We start from the raw sequence: 26,610 nt of genomic DNA on the forward strand, positions 1-26,610 counted from the left end.
TACTGACAGCGAGTGGCTGCATGACCTCAGAGAGATGTTCTGCCTGTAACTTCTGTAACTGTAATTCCTGGTAAGTCTGTTTTGAATTAGAGCAACAGAGYACAAGTAAGAATGTAAGTCTTGATTTGATTATGTGCAATTCAAATGGAATAAAATCACAACTTATATTAGATCATCATATGCACTTAGCCTTTGCCCTTCTTAAGGAAGGAGGAATTTTGACAAAGATGGATGCTTCCTTAAACCTCAGATTTATTTATCAAAGAAATGTTTCATTGCGGTCACTTATTTTAGCTTTAGAATATCAAGTTACTAAAGATATAATTCTCCACAAAGGCCTGACTCTGAGATCACTTAACCTCAACAAATACTGGAGCTAATTTTAACAAAGTCGCTTGAGTGAAGAATCTGATGGCAGTAACTGAGCTTCATAATTRAGAATAACAGTAGTTTATAAGGCTTGACAAGAACTGCAGAATCAGCTCCATAATTATGATTTTACCAATGTGAATCATGCTGTAGTTTCTTTGGGCAGGAGTTCTACTCACTCTCTATGCACAGAACAGGTACCAGGCCTCCATAGTTCTATTTTTAGCTTTTTTCCCATTTTTTCCTCCTGTGATCTTGGGTAGATGGTTAGAAGCCTGACCCAATTCTCCCTGAAGTCAGTAAAATAATTTTTACTGTTTTCAGTAAGAGATGGATCAGGCTTTGAACTTTGTCTCAACATCCCAACTTTCCCAGCAGGAGTGCTGATACAGAGATTTCATCTTTGGTGCTGAAGAGTCGAGTCACGACTCTAAAGAACATAAAGGAGATATCACATCAGAGAGAGCCTAATAAGTCTCCTAAACTTCAGCCTGCAGGCATAATATGGGATTCATGTCACTAGTCTTTAGTCAAGAATATCAGATCTAAGCTAGTCTTCTTTCTCTCTCTAGCTGGTACTTACTGGCCTCCAGAGATGCCTTCTCTTCCGTGCCTTTTTAATGGTAAAACTCAGCTGACAAAGCTCTGTGAATCAGTACAAGGAACCTTTGCCTGGAACTGCCTTGCACAGCCCCAGAACTTGATCAATACAGACTAGTGCTTCCTCATTCCCCTTATCTCAACATTTACTTGAGAAGGGAAGTCTAGGGTATGTAGTTTGTGTTTAACATGACCCCTCAAATATAATATACAGCTGTAAAATAGTGTGCAAATGGAGATTGTTCTGGAAAAAAATTGTCCAGATTAAGGGCATGAACTCTGCCCTGGACTACCACTAGACACAGCTATTTTCAATGTAATCAGCCTAGAAACATRCAGCAATAAACTGTTACACGTGTAGTTCCTAGGAGTAGATAAAAACTAAATGGAATAATATTCTGTGAAAGCACATGGGCCAAAACCAAAATGCTGCACTRAATTGACCTCCTCAGTGGACAAAGACAGAAAAAGAGGTGAACAAAAATATCCCCATACTCAAAATGCGCTGTGTTCAAGCTTTTTGAGGATGGCACATTTATGCAAACACATCCAAAATTAGGTATGAATTCTTGAGGGAAGCATCCTTGTACTCTCACATGCATTGTCACAGCCCAGGGAAAACAGAGCRTGGCTCCTTCCACACCCAAACAGCYTCTCTGYAGAAAATCCCCTTTGCYTTTGGAGAACCTTGTGCAATGCAAAGGGGCTGCTTCCRGACCACTGCATCTTTTATTGTCTGTATAGTGAGGCCAGAGCCTCTGTTGAGGCCAGACTGCATTCTTTTCCCCCCTGAAGTGTTCAGCCTACACCCTTTTCACCAGGGTATTGACATCTGGGCATTGTATCAGTGAACTCATGTCATCCACAGGTAATTCAATATAGAGGTGTTGGAGTTAGTAAATCTGTAATGGCTTGCAGCAGAGATGGACCTAAATGTGTTAGGGACAAATGCAGCAAMGCTGTGTTTATACTGTATTTCAACAAAGGTGCTCTGTGTCCCAAATCTGTGCCGCAAGGAGAGAGGAAAGGCATTTACAAGTATGTTAAATGCTAGGTATAAAAGCAGGAACATTCTTCTGCTCAGGGAGCTGGACTGGTGTGTGAACTCTTGTAGTGGTAATGTGTGAAAAACCCCAGAGTGGACTAGACTTTGAAAAATAGTGCTAGCTTTGGCATCTGCTYCAAATACTATTGGAAGAGGATCATTCAGAAGGGATGCTGTTAAGTGAAACTGGACCCTAATTCAGATCACGTTAAATGGAACATTTTTTACAAACTCTCAGCTAAAGAGGTTTCCAAAAAATGATTATTAAAACATAAAATTTTGCTGCTGTTAACAGCCTAACYATTATAGCAGTAGCCTGAAAGTGAGGCAATAAAAATTTAATATTGGTAACAAAACTGTCTYGAATATGTTCTTCACAGTCCAAAACGAAAAATGCAAATACCTGATATTTGTAGTCAGCCCACAGAAACAGGGAAAATGAACAGTGAATGAGCTGTTTTCTTTTTGCTTTTTATAACTAGAAATATTTCCCCCCATTAAACACTTGGAGGTCAGTGTTCCATCTCTGTATTGAATATTTTCTCAAGCAACCACTGTTGACTGCAGCAGAATATTATCTAAGCAGGAACAACATGGCTTGATTGATGGCTTTTATTTTTGACAGCATTTGTGTAAAGCTCAGAATTGCATGTGTGTCCACGGTGTCCAAAGGTATTTTGTGTTTATGCATCAAGTTAATGCATTTTTAAACTGAGGAGGATTTTGACAAGGAAAGTGCTACAATCCTTCTTCTRTTGATGTGGAGGTTAAAATTCCCAGTGGGAGCAATCTTAAACCAGTGCCAAGCAGTTCTGAAGATCTAGTCCAGTACTGGAAACACCCTTAGGCTGATATCTTTGTCTCTCCTTATTTTTGTTAAGTGTTGAATACCACAGAGCTGTAGGCCTCCTCTTGAGTGAAGAAAGCTTTAATATGACAGCAAGGGCTGGCTGTGTTTAGTTTGTTAAACATAKCTGACTAAGGTATAGCTCTACAGTTCTGGAGAAGATGACTGCACTCACTTTCCATTTCTGCTGTTTATGAGACTCTSTGGTGTTTTAGTTGAGTGGTGTTTTCCAGAAATGTGAAAAAGATAGAGAAAGGATGGGCAGGTAGCTTGAAATCAATGTGGCAAGTCTTGGGTACATTAATTTGCTTCTGGGTTCTTCAGTTCCCTCTCTGTAAGGTGGGAGTCATATACCTCATCCCACAAAGGCCATGGCTGTGGGGTAAATCTATCCAGGACAGTGCAGYGTTCAAATTCTTATGCAATGCAGGGCAGGTATGTGCCCTGGGCAAACTGGAAATGAGCATTACACACTGGCAGCTGCAAGKGAATGACATGGACTCACTCCATTGAGAAATGCAATGCAGAACAGTAGACAAGAGGAAAAAAACATGGAAGGAGCTTGGAGATATTGTCTAGCTCACAAAACCCAGTGAAAGGCAAATATTTCTTGGGGCTGAAACATCTCTAGCTGACATGATTACATGCTGTAATGTGAGTTGGGAGGCCATTGCAGCGAGCTGGTGGCTGAGCATCATGTGAGGCACTGTAGACCTCTGAGCTGGYTGCTTCATTGCATTATCTTTGAGAAATTGCAGAGAACTTGGAAATAAACAAGTGGGAAGTCTTATTGCTGTGCCTGGCAGGATTGGGTTGGGGTAGTGTGTTTCAAATAAGAAATTATTTCATGTGTACTCAGGGATTAGTCTGCGTAGCTTTATACGTTCTCCTTTCACAGATGGTAATGCCAGTAGGAAATACTGCTATTGTTTTAAAACTCTGGTAATCACTTTTTTTTCATGCCTTAAGGATAAGCAGCCTCTTTCAGGGGTTTACTTGCCACAGTTGTATTACTCATTCTGTGTTTCTTGCTTTGTTTGCTGGTAGAATACATACACCAATGCAGACAAGCTCTTGGAGGCTGCCGAGCAGTTGGCTCAGACTGGGGAATGTGACCCTGAAGAGATCTATAAAGCAGCCCGGCATCTGGAAGTTCGGATTCAGGACTTTGTCCGGAGGGTGGAACAGAGGAAACTTCTCTTGGACATGTCAGTCTCCTTCCATACCCACACCAAAGAGGTAAGATGTGCTCGAGGGAGTTTTGCTGTGTATTGTASAGTGCTGCAAGAGGCTGTCTCTGAAAACTCAGATCACAGAGAAAAGACATTTTCACCACACAGGGCTGATATTATCCAGTCTATTTCATGCATATGTGTGACTGTTGTAAAGAGGAAATAAATGGGATTGAAACATATGAATGTTACAGTACACTAAAATACAGGGACAGCATATTAAGTGGTGCTTAATCACAACTAGAATGTATTGTTAGAAAGCAACAGTTCTCCTGTAAGAATGTGAGTTGATATTAACACATTAAATACAAACATGCCAGCAGCATGATCCTCTGAGGACTCCATTTGAATGTACTGTTAATTAATGTATCCAATATCATTATGTGTTACTAGAARTCTTACATTGTTTAATGAGGCAGACTTGCCTTTCCAAAACAACTGTTAAAGAAAAAAGCCACATACTGATACAGTGAATCAGTGAGGACCACAATATATGCTGTTTAGTGTAATTGAAAAATATCCAGAGATAAGACTGTCTTGCCAGAGATACAGTGGACAGGACCTCAAATGGGAGGCCACTGGGGATGTAATTAAAGCATACTTCACATTTTCTGCAGTCCAAAGGCCATTCAGTGGTGAGTGACTTTTAAAGATAGGATTTCTGTTGAGAGAGATGGAATTAGTCAGGATGGTTGTTTTCATTCTCTGCAGCATCTGTTTGCAAAAGCACACTTGATCAGGGAGATACTCTGAGAAGCTGAAAGCTTTGCCTGTGCTCATTGATTTGCATGTTACAAACAACTTGCATGTATCAACGTGTWGGGGAGCCCCTGAAGTAGAAGGTGCACGCACACGTGTGTTTATATGTGCATGGAAGATGGAGTAAAAGCATGTCCATTATAGCTGCTGGTACATGAAGGTTTTTCTTTTACATCCTGCTGCTGCACTATACTAAAGTATAGTTAACTTTCAGCCTGTGGATAATGCTGTTGTTCCCAGAGTTGCTCAAACACTTGCAGCTATGCTGGTTTGCCACTGGGGAAACTTAATTGGTAATTTTCTCAGTAAAATTTATTTCCTAACAGTTTCCTGCAGTGATTAACCTTGATTCACCTATGCAGGTGATGATTAGTAACAAAAAAGACTTACTGGTATTGTGTAGCCTAATTTGGCTTTGTGCAGTAAAGCCTCCCTGCATGAAGGGTTTGGAATTGGCGTGCATTTTACTCCTGTTCTTCTGCAACAAGAGGGGAGTTTGCCTGCTCTGCATACCTGGTTTTAAAGAGTTCTGTTTTGGTRAATRAAAATGCAGATGTATAAAAAAAATCACATTTAAAAAAAATTCTTAAAAAAACAGTCTTTTGTGGTAGCATCAATACTGTTCTCTAGATGTTGAGAGTAAATGCTAAATCTTTGCCTCATTAATGTTTACCCATGGGACAGATTGGTTCTGTGATGTCTTTTTGAAAAGTTCAGTATTTAATTTGTGTCATTTTTMAGGACATCCAGAGTGGACAGACTCTGAATGCCTCTCTTCTATAAAGGTCCCTTCCAACCCAAACGATTTCAGGATTTTGTGATTCCYTCTCCAGAGGGACAGTCAAGGGAGCTGTGGCATTGCTGGGACATCARCAAAGTCAGGGTGGACACAGGAATCCCCATCCATCATAATGAATGACAGCCATTGTGTTGGGTTGATAAAGTTATTCAGTCTCCAAGAGTTCCCCAAAATCTGAGGATGTCCAGCAGCTCTGCAAGGGGAATTTTTCATTCACTTATCCCTGTGTTACTCCTGTGGGGGCCAAACACTCTGATTTTCTGCAGGTTCTGTGAATTTCACTGTGTGCCACTACTTGGCTCCTTCAGTGACACATTTCTGTGCTGGTGGAAGCCACACAACTCAATATCTCAGGGTTTTTTTTTGCCAAAACAATTAAGTGAGGACATTTCTGTAGTTTTTGTGTTTTTCTGCCAGCTGTGGGGATCCCCACAGACACAGTGTAGTAACAAAAGGCTGCCAGGGGGGAATTGGTGCAAAGGGCAAAGCATTACAACAGGAGAGCCTTAGCACATGTTTGGATCCRTATTTRCCTCTTTRTGCTATAAACAGATTGGCTTAGGTRGAAATGAGTGACTGCTTGGCCTTGCTTGGCCCTTCTTGTGTACTGTAAAATGGCCAGTTAATCAATGTCATTGTCATTCTTCAATACGAACATAAACCAGGTAAATTTAAATAAATGATCAATTTAAATCCCAGCAGATGTCAAGGCAAAGAATCCTTTTGCTGCAGCAGCAGCAGCAAAACAGTGGGAGAGCTGAGGTCCATTGCTGCTGTTTACCAAGAGAAATTCCAGTCATGGTTCTCACGAGACCTCCCTTGACCTGCTGTGTAGGGCCTGGTGCTGGACTTGCTGTGACCATCCAGACACATCACCTGGGAGTGTCTTGGAGTAAGGAGAAAGCAGTTTGGTTCCCACATTAACCTGTTTGACATCTGACATATTCTGCATTATTCCAGAAGGCATTCATCAGCAGTTACTTAATAATAGTCATTATTAATTTCTTCCTTTGTAGTTCTTAAAACCTTTTCTTAATCTATGAACAACTCTTTCTATTTTGTCCTTGGAAAGTTTCGTTCATAATTTTTTGGCCCTGATGCAGGAAATTATGGCCTAGATGCATTTTTCATCTAAGCTTCACATATTCTCATCATTTCATGTTGTATTAATTTATTGAGACAGAACTGGTGAAAGGTTGAATTAAGTAGAAAGAATCGGTCTTACTGACACTTTTTTTGGAAATATTTTAAATAGCTTCCTGCAATGAACATGTTTCTTCTGACAACCTTCCTAGCACATCTGAATTATGTTTCTGATGTGGTAATTCCCAGGTGTGGATGAGTTCATTGACTGTGAACTCACTGCTTCACCTGTACTCTGCCCACCTCTTTATCTCCACTCACAATGGCTCAGATTCCCAGCACCTGAGAAACTTTGAACAGCTCCTACTTTTAGAAAATGATCTTGTGAAAGAAATGTTTCCTTTTGTAGTCAGTCTTCCTATAATTTCTTCAGGACAATAGGTAATGTTGAATTATGGAGTCATTTAAATGTAGATATCCCCATGGGTGATGTAAGTCCAAAAGGGTTTTTTTTACTACAAAAGATTTGAATCACTGTTTTTTTTATGTGAGATCGTTAAAGAGGATCTCCTCTGCTAAACATTGACTTATGCAGTTAAAGGAGTATGAAAAACACARTCAATTAAACATAACAATAATTTTGATGGGTTTTTTAAGTAACCTTATTTAACAATAATACAATAGCCTGAAACGAGGACTTTTTGGTGTGGTGATAACACTTTAGAGGCATAAATTGAAAGCAGTCCCCTAAGTGATTGTTAGTGTCATAACTCTTGAGTAATGCAGCTGTGCTCTTRCCATGCCTATAAATGAGATTTTGTGTCCCCCACTGTCCTATAGTATTCGTTAAGCTCTTCTAGTTTGTAGTCAGTATTTTTGTACCCTTTTGGACCAAGGCATTTCTGATAGTGTGAGCAGAAACCTGGTACCTTGGGAATCGAATCCAATTATCTGTATGGCAGGGTAAAGTTATAAATTATTATCACTGGGATGAATGCATTCAACAGACTCGTACCTGAATAATTTCTCCCAGGATTAARTGTAATTGAATTCAGGTTCTTTCTTCAAATCTGAATCAATTATTGTCAGGATTGTCAGATCTTGCACTTTTATCACAAATCTCATGATAGTTGATGCTGTTCTGTGAACTTTGGGCTTCTAGGATCAAATTATGATACAGGATTCTTGGCTGGCATTTGATTTTGTTTAAAAGAGAATATTTTTGAGCCTCCTGGAGAAGAGGTTGCAGATGTCATAAAATCACACCCTGAACACTCAAAACCCTCAAGGCACACAAGAAAAACATCTTGTAATTCATCATCTGAATCTTAATATTTKACTGTCTCACAGTTTTATACTTCGGTTCTGCAGTATACTTCACATTTCCAAGTATTAAAAAAATGTAGGCAGGAAAGAGCACTGTCACCATTTCTGTATCATTAAAAACTTTTAAAATCCTCTTGCATAATGAAATGATGACTTAGGTTTATTGTGTTACTTGTTGTATTATCTGATACTGCAGTTGCTAACTTAAGAATGAGAAGAATTTCACTGATTTCACTATATAAATGATACTATATCATTTATAGCATATGTGCGTTAACTAAATTACAAAGCATTTCTGCAATCATTTTGTAGTTCTTTGGGGTGTGAAAAGCATGTCTTACCACCTCTAGATTTCTCATTTGGTCTCAGTTCTGTGTTGAGTCCAGTATGAAAAAAACGACAGGTGGAGAATTGTGTTTCCAGATGATGTGCCCTGTGCTTTGTTGGCCCTTAGTGGGACAGCAGAGCAGGAGGATGAGGTGCTCAGTGCTGGCACTCCCATGTGGAGCCTGCCATGTCTACTTGGCCCACAGAGAAAAACTTAAAATTGAGGAAAAAGCAACTGCCAGACTCCTAACAGGAGAACGTGTGCAAACTGGAACTTGGCAGAGGTCTTCTGAGTGATCCAGTTTGGGAAAATTTTCACGTGAATGACATAATGTGTATTCTTGACATCTAAGCCCTGCAAAATTTCAARCCCTTGCTTAAAAGCATGGAGGGTCTGGAGCATCTCATTTGAGCAGAAATAAAACTCTTAACACAGGGAAAGTACCTTTGTTGTCCCTTCCTCTCATTCTGGACTTTTTACCTCTAAATTCATCACCTTCAGCCTCAGGCAGACACGTGGTATGGAAAGTTTCACTCTGAACATCTTGTCTGATAYGGCCATGAGAAAATGAGAGCTTAGTCCTGGACCATTAAGTGTCAGACAACTTCCTGTATTGTAACCTAAATTATTTGTGGTCAGCAGGTCACCTTGGTCACCCCACAGATATCATGGGGTTACTCAAGTGGGTAATGGAGTGGGTTTGCCTGTYAGTCAGGAACGGGAACAGTGTTTTACTGCAGGCACTGCTAACTTAATTTTACTTGATAACCAAGACCTGTGAAATTAAATTTCCTCTGCTTCAGTTGAATATTGTGATTAGGAGATTATTCCAGTGTAGATCACTAATTCTGACAGGGTTTGTTCCTCACTTTGAGGCAGATCTGCTGGGAATCAGAGAGCGGAACCCTCACGGGGCTGAGGTCGGCTGCTATTGACTCCCGTCACAAGAGCTGACAGAATGTTTGGAAGTTAATCATGGAGCAAACATGACAGTGGTTCTGGAATATATCCTGTAATCCTGTCACTCACTGTGAATTGACCCAGCAATCAAAGTTAATGTTACTGAACTTAACATTTTGTTGTTTGATTTCTACTGCTAATATTGACTTTTCAGAGCGGTCGCCCACTAGATAATAAAGATTTGTGATTCAGGGTATATTCAGTTTAGCAACTCACCTTGCTGGCAACTTCTGGAAGCTCTGAAAAGGTGTTGTTCTCTGAACATGTTTACCACCACCATGTTTACCACACTTACACACTCCTCCTATTCAGGACAGCACCTTTTTTCCTTTTCTCGTATTGTGTCCAGATTCAAAAAACAAATTATAAAACWTTTATCAAACATTAAAATGACCCAAACTGGCTCGGTGGACATAAGATATTTGCTGAGTGGCCAGTTCACACCCTGGATTTTTTTAGTGCTCTCCCTTGCCTTCATGGCAAATTCCTTGGAGAAGACAGATCATTTGTCACTTATCATTCTGATAATTGTGGCTGTGGAGAGGGCTTTGCTGGTATAAAAAATGGTTGTTTGTATGTGAGCTGTATAAAAATGCACTCTGGATTATCAGCAATCAATTACCATGAAGCAGCAAAATATAAGCWAATCCCTCTCCAGCTCCAGAGGCCGTGGGCATGGACCAAAATGCAAACATTCCGCAGTCATTATCTTTGGTGGGTTTTTTTCTAGAGCCCAATCTTGTCTGTAAAACTACCAAAGATCTGGAACTGAGGAACCAGGACAGCTGGGGTGGTGCAGGGTGCCCTTCTTTCCTGTCCATTTGTTGCCCAGAAGCAAGTTTTTTCAGGAAGGATTAAGTAGCTGGGAAAGAAAGAAGCTGTGGTATCCTGGCAGCACATCCTGCTCTTGAGCAGGGGAGTTTGAAGCACAGCCAGACCACTAGTGAATAAAATTCTGCCATCTGTGATGGCAAAAAACTGTGAGACAAAATCAAAGTAATCCAAATTAAATGCTTGTAAATGCAGCCACATAAACCAAATGTCAGGAAGTCAAACCTGTTCATGGAAGAGAAGTTCTTTCCWTCATTCCACCATGTGCTAGGCAAAGGATTCTTGTAGATTGCATTTAATTTCATACTTTGTTTTCCATATTTTTTCATTTACCAGCATTATTATTGACCAATGGCTCCACACAAACATTGTCCTTGGCTTTTTAGGCCCWTGCATGTGTTTTGTGTGTTGTGGAAATGGGTCTCCAGCCTGAATGCCTCACTCTCCCGATAACAGTGGTTCATGCTGCAGCTAAAAGGGATTTTTAYGATCATCTTTAAATTGGATGTGCCAACTCCCATAAAGCACCCTTTTATTAGACACATTTCTGCCCATCCTCCTGCTTTGCTGAAGCTGAGGAAGATGAGCTTCTCCCAGTTCCCATGTGTGGGCTTTAGTGCTGTGTACAAAGGCAACAGATTGGGCAGCCGGTGCCTGCAGTAATTTGTGAACCGAGTAAATCTTCATCAAAGCCATACAAGGATAGTTCTGTAATTCACTCAGCATTCAAAAGACACATTTTGTCTGTCACCTGAAGTACATGTGTGCACTGGAATCTATTTATTTAGTTGAAAATGGTGTCATTGTAGTGGCTTAGATCAATGGATCCAACGAGACTGATTGGCTAAAGAAAAGTCATGCAGTTTTTCCATCCTTAGCAAGTTTCAAAAGGGTTCAGAATTGTCAGAAATTATTTGTTTCTAAGATTCCCAAGGCATAGTGCRCAAAGTGGCACAAAAGGCTCACAGCAGCAGATCAGGATAAGGCTGCAAGTGGCAGATACAGCCAGTCACTGGAAAAAACACAGAGGGAAGAGGTGCTGCAACTTCYGTTTGAGAAGAGATGAGATGTTCAGGGCCAGTGAACAATAAAGAGGAGAATGTAATGGTACCTGCATTTATTTTAGTCAATTGCTGCATTTGTAGCATGGGAAGCATCTCCTGCACCAAACTGTATGGTATCATACTGGTTTAAAACTGAGTAAATCTTCCAATGTAGGAAGAACTTTTCTRAGCCTATTACCAGTTTGATCAAGTGCAGAATTTGATTATTACAGTTACTGWAGTTAATTACACCCAGATTCAGAAKTACAAATAACATACTAAAATTATACTAGAAGAGGAACATGCTTTTACAATTCATGATGGTAGCAGAAGAAGCGTAGAACATGTACATTTGATTCTTCAGTTATAAATCAATCTCCTCTCCTAGAGCAAATAGTCCCTGAATTACATTTACATGACCTTGGGCTGGGGATCTACACACTCCCTGATGTAAGCCTAGCTACCCAAATCATGTTTCCCTTGAGAGGAGATTATTTTGTGCTATGTCAATCTGGYCCATGCAGGACTTGGAAAAAGCATCAGATGTTTAGGCAATGCAAATCCCTTTGCCATAGGCAAGGTTACTAATTAAAAAGCCTGAGCATWCAGAATCACCAGATGCAGCCCAACCAAGGATGAATGTCAAGAAATTGGCAAGGAAGAGGGGAAAAGCAAGAAAGAGGTTAGGAAGAGATCAGATGGTTTTTTTTCACAGAATGTTCCGTTCCCACTTGTAGTTTCTTCCCAAGCAGTTTGGTGGTWTCTGACAACATTAGGTCTTGCAGCAGGGAGTCTCATGAGTGTGTCTTATCATGGAATTTGCATATTGGTGACATTTCATACGGGATGTCTGGTCATATCCCATCCTGTCACATTTTATTAGGTGTGCTGTCATTGTATGACACTTTACTGGTGGCTTGAGGTCACTTTGCAGCTCATCATTACAGACATTCTTTTTTGTGTTTCTGTTGACGTTTCCTTGAGAGGTTGATGTGATTTCAATGTTGTTGAAATACATTTCCAATTTAACCATCAGTTCTTTCAACTGAAACAGGACTTGAGCATTTTAAGTGTGAATAAATATCAGCTAATGAAGGCTAATTGTGCTGGAAAGTTTAATCTTCTCCACCATGTTGGTGTGGGGAAATCAAAGTAAAACAATTTACTGAAGGCTGTGCAGTCAGGCTGGATGCACAACAGCATTTGAACAGGTGGTTAAACAAAAGTGCAGACTGAAATTCTGCTATAAATTAACCTGAACTTGGGATCCATGTGAATTCCTAATGTGTATTGTGAAAAAGCTAAATGTTACTGCAGAATAGAATAGAATAGAATAGAATAGAATAGAATAGAATAGAATAGAATAGAATAGAAAAGAAATAGAATAGAATAGAATAGAATAGAATAGAATAGAATAGAATAGAATAGAATAGAATAGAATAGAATAGAATAGAATAGAATAGAATAGAATAAGCCTCACATAGTGGCAAAGGAAAATAGAGTTGATGGACATCTCTCTGGAGCAGTTTTGCTTGTGTGGTTTTTGTTTTCTTCAGCCTGCCCTTGGTTCTCCGAACACTCACATTGCCATTCATGGAGTGGCAGTGGGGTCCCTGTATGTCACTGAATTCTTCTGTCACTGCCTGAATTCTTCTGCATCCTGCTGTAGTCTTCATTGCTGTGATGAATGTTCTCTTCCTGATTTGTCATGAGCATCCTTTTGGGACCTGCTCTGCTTCTCTGACATAGTAAAGGGGTAGAACATACACCTGGGGAAGTTGCTTGTTTCCATTAACATCCTTGTCTTGAAGACTGGCAAAAATGCTGCACAATGGTAAATCTCATGGATTGAACTGCCTGGTTGTTTGCTTTGCACTGCTTTCATTACTCAGTGCTTTTAAACTGCTTTTGAGGGGATTATAACTCATCTCTGTCATTTACAAATAGCAGCATATAAACATGGGGTGTTTAATAGTCATTCCAATCATGCAGGCAAGATCGTGTTAGCAATCCCTGTAAGTTTTAGATTTTGTTTAAAGCAGTTCCTTGCTCTTAAGTGAAAAGCATTAATTCTTAGGTAACAGGCACAGGTGTCCTTCAAACCTCCAGTAAGTGGTCTCACTGGGTACTTGAGTACAATGAAGGGGTTTTCATCAGATTGAATAGGTGGGAATAAAGAGCTGTATTGTCTCTTGGATGAAAGAAAACTGCCTGTGTTTTATATCCAAGAAAGATGCATAAGTTGTTGTGAAAMCAAATGAGGGGTGCCAGATGCTCCCCCAAAAGAAAGGAGAGCTGTAATTCTTTTTTTCCACTGTTCTAGTAATCAGAAAATAATTACTTTACAGGTTTAAAGCCATAGTTACCTTGATAAATAACACCTCAGTTTTGGAGCCTCTGTGGACCTTCATCATGACTGTCTTAGGGATAGGTGTTTACCCAGACTTCARTGTGGCTGACAACCATGACATTTTTCCATGTAGTTTGAATGAGTCAGATTTGGGGCTGGATGCTTCTAATAGACTTAATCCAGCTTTTACCACTAAAGCATTGAGAACAGAACTTATTTTTGTGATACTTCTTTATTTTTTTTAGCATTCTGTATTTTGTTTTAGCCCATATTAAGTAATACCATGCAGAGGTTACCTCCTTTTCTGGACATGTGCATCACTGTCAAACTTAGTGCATGTCACCACAGGTGGATGTGGAAATACWGCTTTTATATTTGGAATATCTGCATATATCTACATACACCCCCTGTATGGGATCAAGTGGTACCTTAGTAATGGTTTGAAGTATGTACACCAATGGGATAGATGCTGCAAAATTTTGTTCATGCTAAGAATAAATGAAGTCAGTTTCTGCAGATACTAAATARGAGTTGTGCTGTGCAATTTGGCAGATTTCAATGAAAAATGGGAAAAGCTCCTTCAGTCTAAGCTATCCAGCTTAGAGTAGATCATAGCATGGACTGGAAATGCACAAGGTATCCAGTGATTTGGGGCTTTAAAAGTCAGGATTTTTTCAAATCGGTCAAATACTTGCATTGGAATGAAACATCGGGACCTAAGAGGGCCTGATTTCCCTGAGAAGTGACAACCAGGATGTGATTTCTGTTTTATGATTACCAGCTGTTCTGACTGTGGTGTTGCAGTGACATGGAGTTKGTCTTTTCATTGCTGTGGCATTCACAAGCGGGGCTTGGTAGCAATTTTATTTCAGGTGGTATTAGTTGTAGCACATAACGTGGGAGGTTTTTGAATCGGGTTCCTATTGTGAATTGTTCCTGAAAAATCTTCCTAATCTTAYTAATATTGACTGATTCTTTGTATTAGGGTTTCCCAGGGATTGGTGTAGTGTAAAGGATTAAAGGCCTCTGAGTGAAGGATGACCTAGATTCTGATAGATTTTACAATGCAAATCCATACAGTCAGAGGTCATTAATGGAAACATCTGAAGCTAATATGAGTTAATATATTTGAGTGCTCWCTGAAATTAATCAGTATTTTGGTTCCAGGTGAGTACAATACAGTTTATGTTTAAGTATTTCAAAACTGCTTTCATTTAGAAGCCTATTCAAAAAGTGGAATAKCATCTTGCATGTCCAATGCTCCTTCTGAGAAGTTGGGTTCTGGAGAACTTTTGAACATGGGATTTTCCTCCGAAGGTTGGAAGCTTTCTCCTCTGCCCTTTGTAACATGATAATTTCAAGAAAACAGCAGATTCCTAACAATGAAAAAAAAAWCTTAATTCACTCTTACTTTGGTAAAGAAAATTCCCTGAGCATTTTTTATGTTAAGTTGAAAAAGTGAACTAGGAACTTCAAGAAATTAAAAAGCAACTGGCTCTCCCACCTCAAAACAGAAGGATGATTTATACGCATAGCTACTTTTCTTTTCTGTATTTACAACGTACTATATTACGTGAAGATCTGATAAGCAGAAGTCATATTCCTGAACAACCTGGTCCTCGTCTGTTATAGTCCAGCTGTCCCTACTGTTTGAGTGGGTGCAGGGATTGGMTCAAAACCAGGAAGATTCTCAATGTAATTATTATCTAAAGGCATTAATGTATTTTCCTTTATGGTAGTTTCCCAAAGATCAGCATGGGGACCTTAGGATACAAATTAAAAAGCCCTCTATTTGGCACTTTAAATATGTTTTCATTTTTTCATTTCTTTYACAAGCCTATTTACTTACATTTGTTTCTTTTATTAATACTTGCCCTTTTATACTATGCCTCTTTCCTAAGCATGTGGAAATATGTAAATATCCCAAGCAAAGACATTCCATTTCAGGCCACTAATAGGGCCRGCCATTATGATTATGCTATTTATGAATAAACAGAGGCATTTACCCAAAATATTCAAAGCTGGCTCTGAAAAGCCTRTAAGTTAGGCATCTATTTTATTACTTGTTTTTCTAAGTCTCTCAAGCAAGGMGTCTGTAGCAGAGGTGGGGGTAGAGTACAAGGAGCTGGGCTCTCCCTTTTCTGGTATCATCAGCATGCTGGGRCAGGTTGTAATTTTTATTATTTTGGTTTAGATCAGGTAATATCTTTGAAGTCTGTAGCACGTGTACAGTGTAGCACTCAGTGACTGTTCTTAGGTGTGGGCGCTGCTCATGAGAAGCTTTGGCAGCTGGAGCTTTAGCCATCCCCATCCTCCTCTCGTTTAGTGTGGACGTGCAGGATTCACAGTCTCAGAGGAAATGCTGTAGGACGGGGATCCAGTGCAGCTCGTTTTGAACACAAACATTTTTACCAGCTCTTTGCCACCCACACATGATATCCTCGTCCGCTTTACGTGCACCCCAGGGTCCCTGTGGGACAAATCTCTGTGCTCCCAGCAGAGCCGGCAGCGCATCCTCTGACATTTCCCAGTGCCCGGGAATGTTTGTGGCTCYGCTGTGCCTCCAGCACACTGCGGGTTAATGGGGCAGGCGGGGCACAGCGAACAGTCTCTGGCGGAATCATTAGGGTTTGCTGGCAGGCTGCCAGCGCGGTTGGTGCAATTTTACACTCACTTTTCAGCAAAAGCTTAAAGGGGAAACCTCCGTTMGCTTTAAGCCTTTACAGCCAGCGAGAGGCTGCCGGGGCATTCCTGCCCTTGTCCAGACCTCTGATGAACAGCTGGCTGGAAATTCTCATCTAAGCACTYGCAGTGATTTGTTGCTGTGACTGTGGTTTTAAAACTGGTAGTCGGGACTATTTAAAATTAATGGATCTGCATGGGGTTGATTGGTGATATTGCTGTCTCCTCTGTTTGGATTTTCCCAGAGTTAAAATGTAGAGTCTGAGTGCATTTTGAGGAGGGGGTTTAAGTGCTGGAAACAAAACAAAAAAAAACCAAAAAAACCCAAAAAAACACAAAAACCCTAACCCCTGGGAAGGTATAGCTGAGCAGGCATAGCTAGACTTCAGTTAGTACCATGAACACATAGCAAAGATTGTAGGTCTGTCCTGCAACAAGCTTCAGCTGCATGTGAAATTAATAGCAGCTGATAGTGTTTAGCTCCTGAAAGGGTTAGGTTATAACAGCTGTAGGTGATTTTAATTTGTTACTTGTGTAGAGAGTTAATCAATTAACCWTTAATTAGTTGTTGTATAAAAACCAGAAATTGAAACATGCCGCCCTAKTTAATACCTATTGATCTGGAATTAGAGAGCAAAAGGGTTAAATCTCAATCCCTCTCTGATTTATATTTCCCTCCCCTTCTTCCCAGCTGTGGACATGGATGGAAGATCTGCAGAAGGAGCTTTTAGAGGATGTCTGTGCTGACTCTGTGGATGCAGTTCAGGAGCTCATCAAGCAGTTTCAGCAGCAGCAAACAGCCACCCTGGATGCTACCCTCAATGTTATTAAAGAAGGGGAAGATCTAATCCAGCAGCTCAGGTAAGCATCTACCTGGGGGGCAGGTGTTGAGAAATCTGATGCATGCTGTGCTCTAGGGGTGCATAAATAGGGAGCTGCAAGGATCAATGGGGAGAGCGTGTTAATTCTTTGCTTATTAATAATTCTTCAGATCCTATGAGTGTTTTATTGAAATTACAAGGAGTGATTTGTGTGGACTGATTAGAGTAGTCTGTGGATCAGCATGGGTTTCCTGTTTTACAGAGAGATTATTTATAGGCACAGGGAAGTGAATTGAACCAAATGTGTTTGAAGTGAATATTTTTAGTTGGTATTTATAGAGGATTGTTAAATGGTTGTGAGTTRAGGCCTCGTGATTTATATGGTTATTCCTGATGTAGGGTAAGTGTATTCCTCTTAATAAAATACACACGTGTCTAACAGCCTTCACTCTTTGATTTTGCATGTAGCACCCTTCTATTTATCTTTGTGTATGTGGGGTTTATTCATCATGTCAAAGAGGCTCTTATACTGCTGGTTCTACTAGCACTATGAATTAAACCAGCTCATTTTTGCCTAATTTAAAATACATGAAGAGACTAGCCTCAAGAATTGGAGGGGAGGGAGGGAGGGAGTTTCGGTTTTTTGGTGGGGGTTTGTTTTGTTGTTTTTTTTTACTTTCTCAATCTGCAAGTATAATCAAATGAATGTTTGCAGAGTAAGCTGATATAGAATTTGTAAATGTGAAATCACTGTTATCTGTTGTTATAGTGGTTTTCTGTGCCTTTAGCATTGTTGACAGCAGTGAAGTTTTTCCTGCCTTTTAGGGATCTTACTGGGCACCAGACCAAGTCCAATACATCACTTATTATTTAGATCTTTGTATTTTTACAGGTTGCACATAGCATTCATGTTCTGTATACATTATAATATGCAATTATCCCAGGTCTTGTGCATTTCWCCAGACTGTCACAGAGAGTTAGATCAACCTCCTCACCCTGAGCTTTCCTAATCTGACTCCTTTTCTTCCCACCTGAAAAGTGCAGAAAACCATAAGCCMTGAAAGGAACCTGATAGGAAAAGCCCAAAATGCTCTGGGGTAGAATAGGCAGTGAGGGTTCTGGTGKAGCTCTGCCCTTAAGAGCCCTCCTGGAGTCCTTAAGTATTTTACTACTGCTATATGCTGAGCTTTCCTCTAAGCTTTTTCCTGTCATTATGGATGCAGAGTTCTCTCTGCTGGGTCAGGGAAAAAAAGAGAGGTTTGAAAGGACTGCTCCAGGTGTTTATTGTCATTGAGCCTTGGGCAGCTCCACTGGAGAGCCCATGGAGGAGATTCGTACTCTTGCTGGGAGTGACTTGCTGGTGCCACAGGGAAGGGTGAAGGACACGAGCTGTGGTATTGCTTGCCAAGATTAGAGTTGGACAGGAAGGATYAGGAGTAGACATGGGAAGGTTCCATCATTCTAATCATCTTTGCTGATGAGATCAGTAGGAAATAAACTTGCTGGGTTTGTTGAGCTGCCAGAGGAGAAGGGGTTTTAGCTAAGAATGTGTGTATGGCAGCTCAGTCTGCGTGGTCACCTACCACTTGTGCAAAGAAACTGTTTGCAAAGTTTAGGGCATTTCTGCACGATACAAAAAATGACAGTGAAATTCTGGACTGAAGATTTTTTATTATTCTTCCCAACTATTGGAATGGCATCACTTCAGTGTGAACATCCATGAAGAGGAGGCTGAAGGGGACCATGTACAAGCCCAGCTGGTGGAGTGTGGTTTGTGGGGTTGCAGAAAGTGACTACATTCAAAGAGTCCTGCTTCTGGTTGTGGGAGTGGCCTAAAGGCTTTTTGCCTGCACCCAAATCAGTAGAGAAGCATTGAGAGTGGCCACAACATTACCTGGAGCTGAGAAGTCAGTGGGGCATGAGGAAAAGCTGAAATGCAAGTTGGTGTGTGGGACTTCACCTTTTTCTAAATGTGAAATTAGTCAGTTCTGAGTTTCAGTCTTGGAAAAGCAACAGTGACCTCAGCTTTAAAACTTTTTTTTTTTTTTTTTAATTGGTGTCATGCTCAAATTTTTGCAGAATACCAAGGCAGGTTTTTTGGTGGCGATGTGGAACATAGAAATGTTGGTTTTGGGGTCTGTCTTGTACTCTGGGCAGTGAGCAAGGTGGAACAAGGTGAATATATTTGTGCAAAGTGATCCCCTGCTTCTGACGAAGTTAATATCAAACCCAAAGAGAACAGCTGGGTTGAATACATGCAAAAGTTTGCAGTGCTGCACTGTCAAGATGAGCTGGTTCAAGTGTTGGATTTGAGTGCTCTGACTAACTGCAAAGCCTGTAATGTGATCCTGGACTCTTTCAAATAGTGAAGCAGAACAGTGTGGAAARAATCCCCAAGAAGCTGCCTCTGTGTGTGCCCACTCTTAACAGTTTCCATGGCTGCTGGCAGTGGTAAAGAGCACTCAGATAAAGGAAAAAAGGAATAACTAGAATGGCCACAATCTTTCCTTAGCACAGGATTGCATTTCAGTGTGTATCACCTTATACCTKCCATGAAGAACAGATGAAGATTGCAAACGCTGCAACAATGAAGAGAATTAAATACACTGCTCTTATCAAGCATGTCATAACACAGGCTAAAAGCAACAAAATTACTGGAGCTTTGGAAAGTTTTACATTTGTTCTTATCTTTGAGAGAACAGAYTTTGGTGTAGAGAAGATCACTCGTGTAATAGCCCTTGGTGTTCCCACCAGATAGGTGATGGAAAGCATAGCTGCCTGAACTGAATACCATGCCTGGACTGCTCTTCACAGAAGGTCTTCAGTGACTGCATCAGGAGGCCAGACCTGTCAGGAATAAAACAAGTCTGCCCAGCAACTCTGTGCAAGTCATGGTTCACTCTGGAAACACTTTTCAGTCTTCCTTATCAGTGCTTTCCTGAGGTGATCCTTGTTCTCAGCACTCAACACAGAGCAAASCTTTTGAACTGCAGGTCTAGGGGTGCTGCTGGAGGCAATATTTCTGCTCATCYGTGAAAGGCAAAACAATGACTTGCTCCAGTGAGATGTGAAAGAGCAGGAATGTTAGGGGTTGAAAAAGAAAAGGCAGTGAATAATTAGGTATCTTGCCTTTTTTACAGTAGTTCAGCATGTAAACTTTAGATAATGGGTATTTCTCACTGAGCTTTCTCCCATAAAAGCACTGAAAGTGGTTTTAGGAGAACAGTGTTCATTTTAAACAAAGTCAGMAGTGTACTGAGTCCAATTTTATGTTCCCTAAAGTTTGTTTTGAGGGGTTTTTTCCAATAATTTTCTTGATTTTTTAAAACTCTAATCCATAGCCTTTCAAACATTAGTAAGGATCTTAATATTTATTCTTTCCCAGAATTTCTYCTCACCAGACAGAGCTAGAAATATTGTGGCAGAAGCATGCAATCTCATGCAAGAGATGTTTTTTTCTGTAGGAAATCGATCTCTAACCAGGCTAGCTAGAGATTGTCAATGCCTTGTCCAAGGAGCCTCAAAAAAATTACCAGATWACTACTCTTAAACTTTTGTATTGCATCAGTCACTGAAAAGCAAGTGTGGCTTGATTTGAAGAGTGAAATGTTTAATGAAAAAGAATTTCTAAAACTAAGTGTGTCTCTAGATCCCRTGAGAGATTATTCAACACCGGTCTTGAATAATTCATTGAGTAATTTAGATAATATATGAATAGTAATAATCCTGCATCTGAGTGAAGACTTATTTCGTGTCCTTTTATAGAAGACAGGTGCTGACTGARGGAAACAGAACTTGATTAGATTGAGCCTCAGATTAAGCTGTAGTTTCAAAATCTCTAGTTATTTTCATTCCTYCTTCCTCTGTACAGCTCTAATGTGGAGGCAGAGATGGACCCTGTGACCACCAGGAATGTGAAAACAGAGTGGGGCAGGAATTATAAAACCTGGAGAGAGAAATATGGGTGTAATGTTCCCTTAAAAGCAYGGGAAATTGGTAGTATTTGCTTTAGAATAATGCTGGAGCATCTGATGTTCMGTGTATCAAATATCAAGTATTTGAGGAAAAAGGGGTGAAACACATCCAAAGAGCTAACTACTGTGCAGTTAATAGTATTCTGTATTTTTAATTTTATTCTCAGATGTTCAGGCAAATGCTTTTTCTTTTCCTTCAAGGCACATAATGAAAACAGAGTACTGTGTGTTTTGTTGCCTTAGAACCTCCAAGGTGTGTTTTAAATGTAGCTAAAATGATCCTGTGTCAGTGCCTAGTTCAGTTTAAAAGGCRTCTGCTAAAGATTATGCTTGCTTTTCTCTCCATTATGCTCGCTGACAGTGTTAATATTAAAGTTCATTGCATGTTATTTTCATCTGACCCTATGTGATGACAATTTGCACAGGCCTTTCCAACGGTATATTTAATAGGGTTTTCTGTTGGCTTAAATACACCAAATAATGCAGCTGCTATCACAATCCTTTGAGCAGGTTGGATGGAGAAAACCATTGCATCTAAATGTTGCTTTAGCCGAGGTGCCAAAGCCAAGATTAAATTTTGGCTTCAGAGTTTCCATTCTGGCCCCTCTAAAAGTTGAGGGACATTAATGTGGAACGTTTGAGGATATATTTCAGTTCTTTATGTCTGCAAAGGATAATTATCCATAAAACAGTCCCTGAAAAAGGGGACATAGAAGACATAGCAGACTGTGGGTGAGCCTGTTAATCTACACTAGAGCACAAATAGAAAAGGAACTGTCAGGACTGTCCTGTGCCAAGACAGGAGTAGAGACTCTTTCGAGTACAGTAAATTCCCCGTTAGTCCTGGCCCACCAGTTAAAGGTTTTGCTCCCTTCTGCTGCCTGTAAATGGAAAATGTCACTGGAGCAGGATCTGACCTGTAACAGTCACATCTCATTTCTCTTCCCCTGGTGATAAGACAAGTCAGAATCTCTCTTGGAGTGTTTGCAAGGTGTGCTGGGGTTTTTTTGGACTGTGTTCTATATCCATTGCTGGACTGTGCAATTAACAGGAAATTAACTGGTAAAAGGTGCAGGTGGCTAAGTAGCATCTCTGGGTTTGATGTGAATATAGCCAGGAACAGGGGATCCTGTAGCATTAAAGGTGGTTGCCAGCCAATGTCCTCAAGAGAGCCATTGATACTGATGTGCAATCTCCTTCCCTGCCCCTCCCAAGTGTTTGAGGTCACAGTGTCACCCCACAAGAAAGGATGATCCCCCTGTCCAAAGTTGGTGCCCAGCTCAAGAGGTGCAGAATTTTMGTGAGTAGAGAAGATGAGCATTGCACACTCCTTCCCTCAGCCCTTTGAGCTTACCTTTGCTCCTCAGCAGCCCACAGGGTCACAGATGTGTAGTCCTTGCTCTTTTCCTGCTCAAAGCCCAGCTTTAACCCTGCTCTCTGCYTTGCCACAGGGACTCTGCCGTTTCCAGCAACAAGACCCCACACAACAGCTCCATCAGCCACATCGAATCCGTCCTCCAGCAGCTCGACGAGGCCCAGGTACAGATGGAAGAGCTCTTCCATGAGAGGAAGATTAAGCTAGACATTTTCCTGCAGCTCCGGATTTTTGAGCAGTACACCATTGAGGTAAGAGCTGCTGCGTGACCTGAGGAGGGGGGAGCTGTGGGAGAGACAGGACATGTGAACATACCCTGTGAGGGTCTGTCTGGAGCTGTTTGATTGTGCTCAGCTGTCCAGAGGGAGAGAGAGACAGAGTTAAAACCATGCTTTAATTCAGCTGTTGGACCTAAGATGTGCTTTAGGATAAATTGCTGGAATGCACTGAAATAGGTGCATGGGTGCTTAACTGACTATGTGAGGATCTGCCTGTGTTGCAGAGAAGCTTTTTGAGATCCCTCTTGTAACTCTGTTGACATGAGTCAGGGATTTGAAAGTTCTGTGTCACTTGTTAGTGAGGTTTGTGTCTTCAGATAAAGATACATGCCTGTCTTTCAACTACACAGTGAGAAACCATGTTATGCATAAAAGGAAAGTATATTTTRAAGTTGGGCTTTGTAAACATTACAGTGGATTTATTTAAAAAGGAAAAAAATATGAGAGGGGAAAGTTAAAGTATGGTTTTATATCCTCATTTAAAAAAAAGTCTTTCAGTTCTGTTTTGTACTTCTGTTTTGAAATTAAAAGCACATGGTGGAAAATTCATCAAAACATTAATAATTGGGATATTCTTGGACTGAGAAATTTTGAAGTGACTCCAGCCAATCTCAGTAATTACTTGCTGCACTTCTGATAGGATATGATGAAAAGAGAACAAAATGTATATTAGCTTGTACACAAAGTCTATGTGACTTGTGTCAGAGTTTGGGTCCTTTCTGGGGCGTGTTCCTCCTGCTGTGTCCCACCGGTGCTTGTTCAGTTCAGGGAGCACCCTTAAGTGAGGATGATGCATTTCTGAAGGCATTGTTTGTAAATCTGTAGGTAGTGTTAAGGTGGGTACTGTTAACTAATGTGAGGTTTAAAATGCTGTGTTATGTTTTGTGTTTAAGACACAGAGTGATGAATTGTAGTGTAAGAGAAGGCAGGAAAGAGGTGTCCTGTTTCCTAAAAGGTGTCCTTTCTATAGCTGAACACCAGAGATAATAATCAGTGAGGGTATCTGAGCTTTTCTGTTGTGACTGCACAATGAGGGATTTCACTGAAGTCTGCCCTATAGTGCTTGTTAATTATGTAAATTTGAATAGTTTCATTTACTTACCAGTCACATGCAGCCTCCTTGCTATTGAGAAGCAGCACTTTTTATGTGTGCACAAATATAAATGTGTCTATTTTATATCAGATACTGCTCTTCCAGCAAAGTATGTTACCTCCTTCTATTTAAATAGAAGATTCTTTGATACATGTGGTGTGGCAGATGTTTAATAATTGAGAGTTTTTACTTTAAAGATGTAAATGGATGTGAATGCTGTACTTGAACATACCTATAAATGGTACCTGTGTTTTCAAAAATAAGAAAAAGAAAAAGGGTACAACCAATATGTGCTTCTGGAACACCCAAATGTGTTTGTAGACAGCATGTAGTAAACCCATGTGAGTTACTGATTAAGGTCTCAGCCTGTTGTGCTGCAAATTCAAGGTCTGGACCTATAATWGTATAGATTTAAGTAAAAATATTTCTTAAAAAATTAAATCAGATCACTGCTCTCAAATTATGTTTCTTTGTGATTAGTCTTTCAATCAAAGTGTGATGCCAGCAGGCATTACTTTACTGATGGGGCAACCAATGCATCAGGAGAGGATGTAACTTACACCACTCCCCTGCACATGGAATACCAAAATGGGAATATTTTGTGGATAMCTCTGATTTGTTTCTGCATGAATCCTGCTTCTGTGTATTCACAGAATGGAGTGGCTGTGATACAGTAAGGTATTTAAAACTGGAAATGTGCTTCAGAGCCTTCTAAAATCAGATTAGCTAGAAAGGATTTTAAAGAAAATCACCACTTAGTTGTCACTGTAGGTTTGCTCATTTTTATCATATGAACATCTGAATTCCCTCTGCAAGATTAATATTACAGGGAAATCTGAGAACRTATTTCATAGAGAGTCTATGGGCAGATGATTTTATTTAGGAATCTCTCTCTTGGGGAAATATTTATTATTTTAGAATAATTATGATAATTTCTACTGAAAACACAATGAAAAATATGTCCAGGTCAGTATYTTGAATTCTCCAAGTACASTTAGTCTTAAACAAGAAAGGCAGTTTGATGGATAACAAAACAAAGGCAATTTGAAATAAAACGTTCAATAACACGTGTATGTTATGCATTTCAAACAACAGCTGAATTGGCTCAAATTGACACAGTAATGGTGCTTAGAWAGTAGAGTGCAGTCAGTTGCCTCAGCTGTATAATAAAGATTCCAAGTCAGTAGGAAACTGTTACAAGAATTAACAGAATTATCTCACACCATTGTTGAGAAACAAAAAGATTTTTTTTTCATCACCATAATTTTAAAGCATGTAGTATTTCTGATGGTTGACTATTCGAAGCTATTGAGAGAAAAAGATGATGACATTTACAACAGGAAATGAAGTATTGTTTGCTRTTAAAGACAAGTAGCTTGAGCTGTGACTGGAAATGTATTTAGGTTTTAATTTTCCATAATAGCCTAGATCCTGCATAGATTAAGAACAGTGAAATAATGTGTACCAGTATGATTGCTTGTCAAATGAATTTCTCCTTTTCAAGTCTAGATAAGCCCCTTTCCATCTGTCCAAAGAGCAGTGGCATATTGAAYACATCCTTAGTGAAAGACCTCTACCTGCTGCAGCCGTGTTAATCCTCCCTGCACTCACACAAGCTGCCTGCAAAAAATGGGCCCTCCTCCTCCCCCCAAACCTGAACACCTTTCTCCTCATTGCTGCTTCTGCTTTGTCAAGCACCAGTTTTTCCCTCCCAGGTCTGTTCTTGTGTCTGTTGGTTCTTGTGCTCCAGGGAATCCCTTGAGATGAGTCTTTTCCCTGGCACATCTGGTGAGAAGATTTGAATCTCTCCAGTGGAAGCCGGAGGGATGCAGCTGTGGGAGCCCATCTGCTTCCAGCAGCTTTAGGATGGCTGTGCATTAGAGTTCATCCTCGTGTTGTCTCTTTCCATCCAGTTTTGGTACGGACCATTTTCAGTTCTGTTCATTTTCCCTGCTTTGACTCTCCTTTCCAATTAATAATGCAAACAAAGTATTAGAGTTTTTTTTTAAATTCACAAATGGTATATGAATGATTTGCCGTTTTGTTTAGGAAGTGTCTGTCTTTTGTTTTTTGGAAACTTCCCTGCTTTGACTGTTCTCCCCAGATACTGAAATTTGTGCCATAGATCACATGAACCCATTCCTCTGGCACTCCTTCCTAAACTTACACTGTGCCCATCTGTTTTGTAGCCCCCCTGGTTTTTGAGATTTTGTATAATCTTTGCTTCTTGACAGTGGTTTGGAGACCAGACAAACTTCAGGATTCATGATTGTTGCACAAGCAACACTTATTTCCATCTATTTAGGCATTATTGATCTTGTACTTCAGTGAAATCTGTCAACTATTGTTGGATTTTGTTTTCAGGAAAAATAATTTCCTTTAAGAGAAGCCACCTGCCTATTTCCTTGGCAGGGCAGACCAGCTGTGCTCATTTAGGACTTCTGAGGACTTTTAAGCCTCACAGGCAGCTTTTGTGTTGTACTYGAGTCGTGGCAGGTTTGGCAGATAYGAATTTGGGTACAAACCCACAGGCCCATAACTTGGGCTGCCTGTTCTTTCTTGCCTTAATCTCATTATATTGACTGATATTWACACTCTGGGTTCTTGGGGTAAGTTATGAAATCCAAACTATAGCAACACCTGGAAACAGACATAACAGAAACATGAGAGAGCCTGGCTGTCCCTATGGGAGGCTGTTCTGCCCTAAGTTTTAACACCACAAAATGACAGCCTATCCTTTATTTAGGAAATGTGTCTCACTCTGATGTCTGATATGTTTTGCTCCTTTGCCAAGTCACTGTGCATTTCAAAACAA

General features: G+C 40.3%; 1 protein-coding gene across 8 annotated transcripts in view; it reads left to right on the plus strand.

Moving 5' to 3' along the window:
* The window catches only part of KALRN (kalirin RhoGEF kinase), a 464,979-nt gene that overhangs the window by 269,917 nt on the left and 168,452 nt on the right, over positions 1–26,610 (plus strand). For all 8 annotated transcript variants that reach the window (XM_057368584.1, XM_057368576.1, XM_057368577.1 and 5 more), the window contains exons 11-13: positions 3,909–4,100; positions 16,946–17,115; positions 22,501–22,675. In XM_057368584.1, coding sequence (XP_057224567.1) covers positions 3,909–4,100; positions 16,946–17,115; positions 22,501–22,675 — 537 coding nt within the window. The remainder of the gene's footprint in view (positions 1–3,908; positions 4,101–16,945; positions 17,116–22,500; positions 22,676–26,610) is intronic.

This window comes from Malurus melanocephalus, unplaced genomic scaffold, assembly GCF_030028575.1.
Source record: "Malurus melanocephalus ecotype Western Australia unplaced genomic scaffold, MMel_1.1 scaffold_94, whole genome shotgun sequence".
Classification (NCBI taxonomy): domain Eukaryota; kingdom Metazoa; phylum Chordata; class Aves; order Passeriformes; family Maluridae; genus Malurus; species Malurus melanocephalus.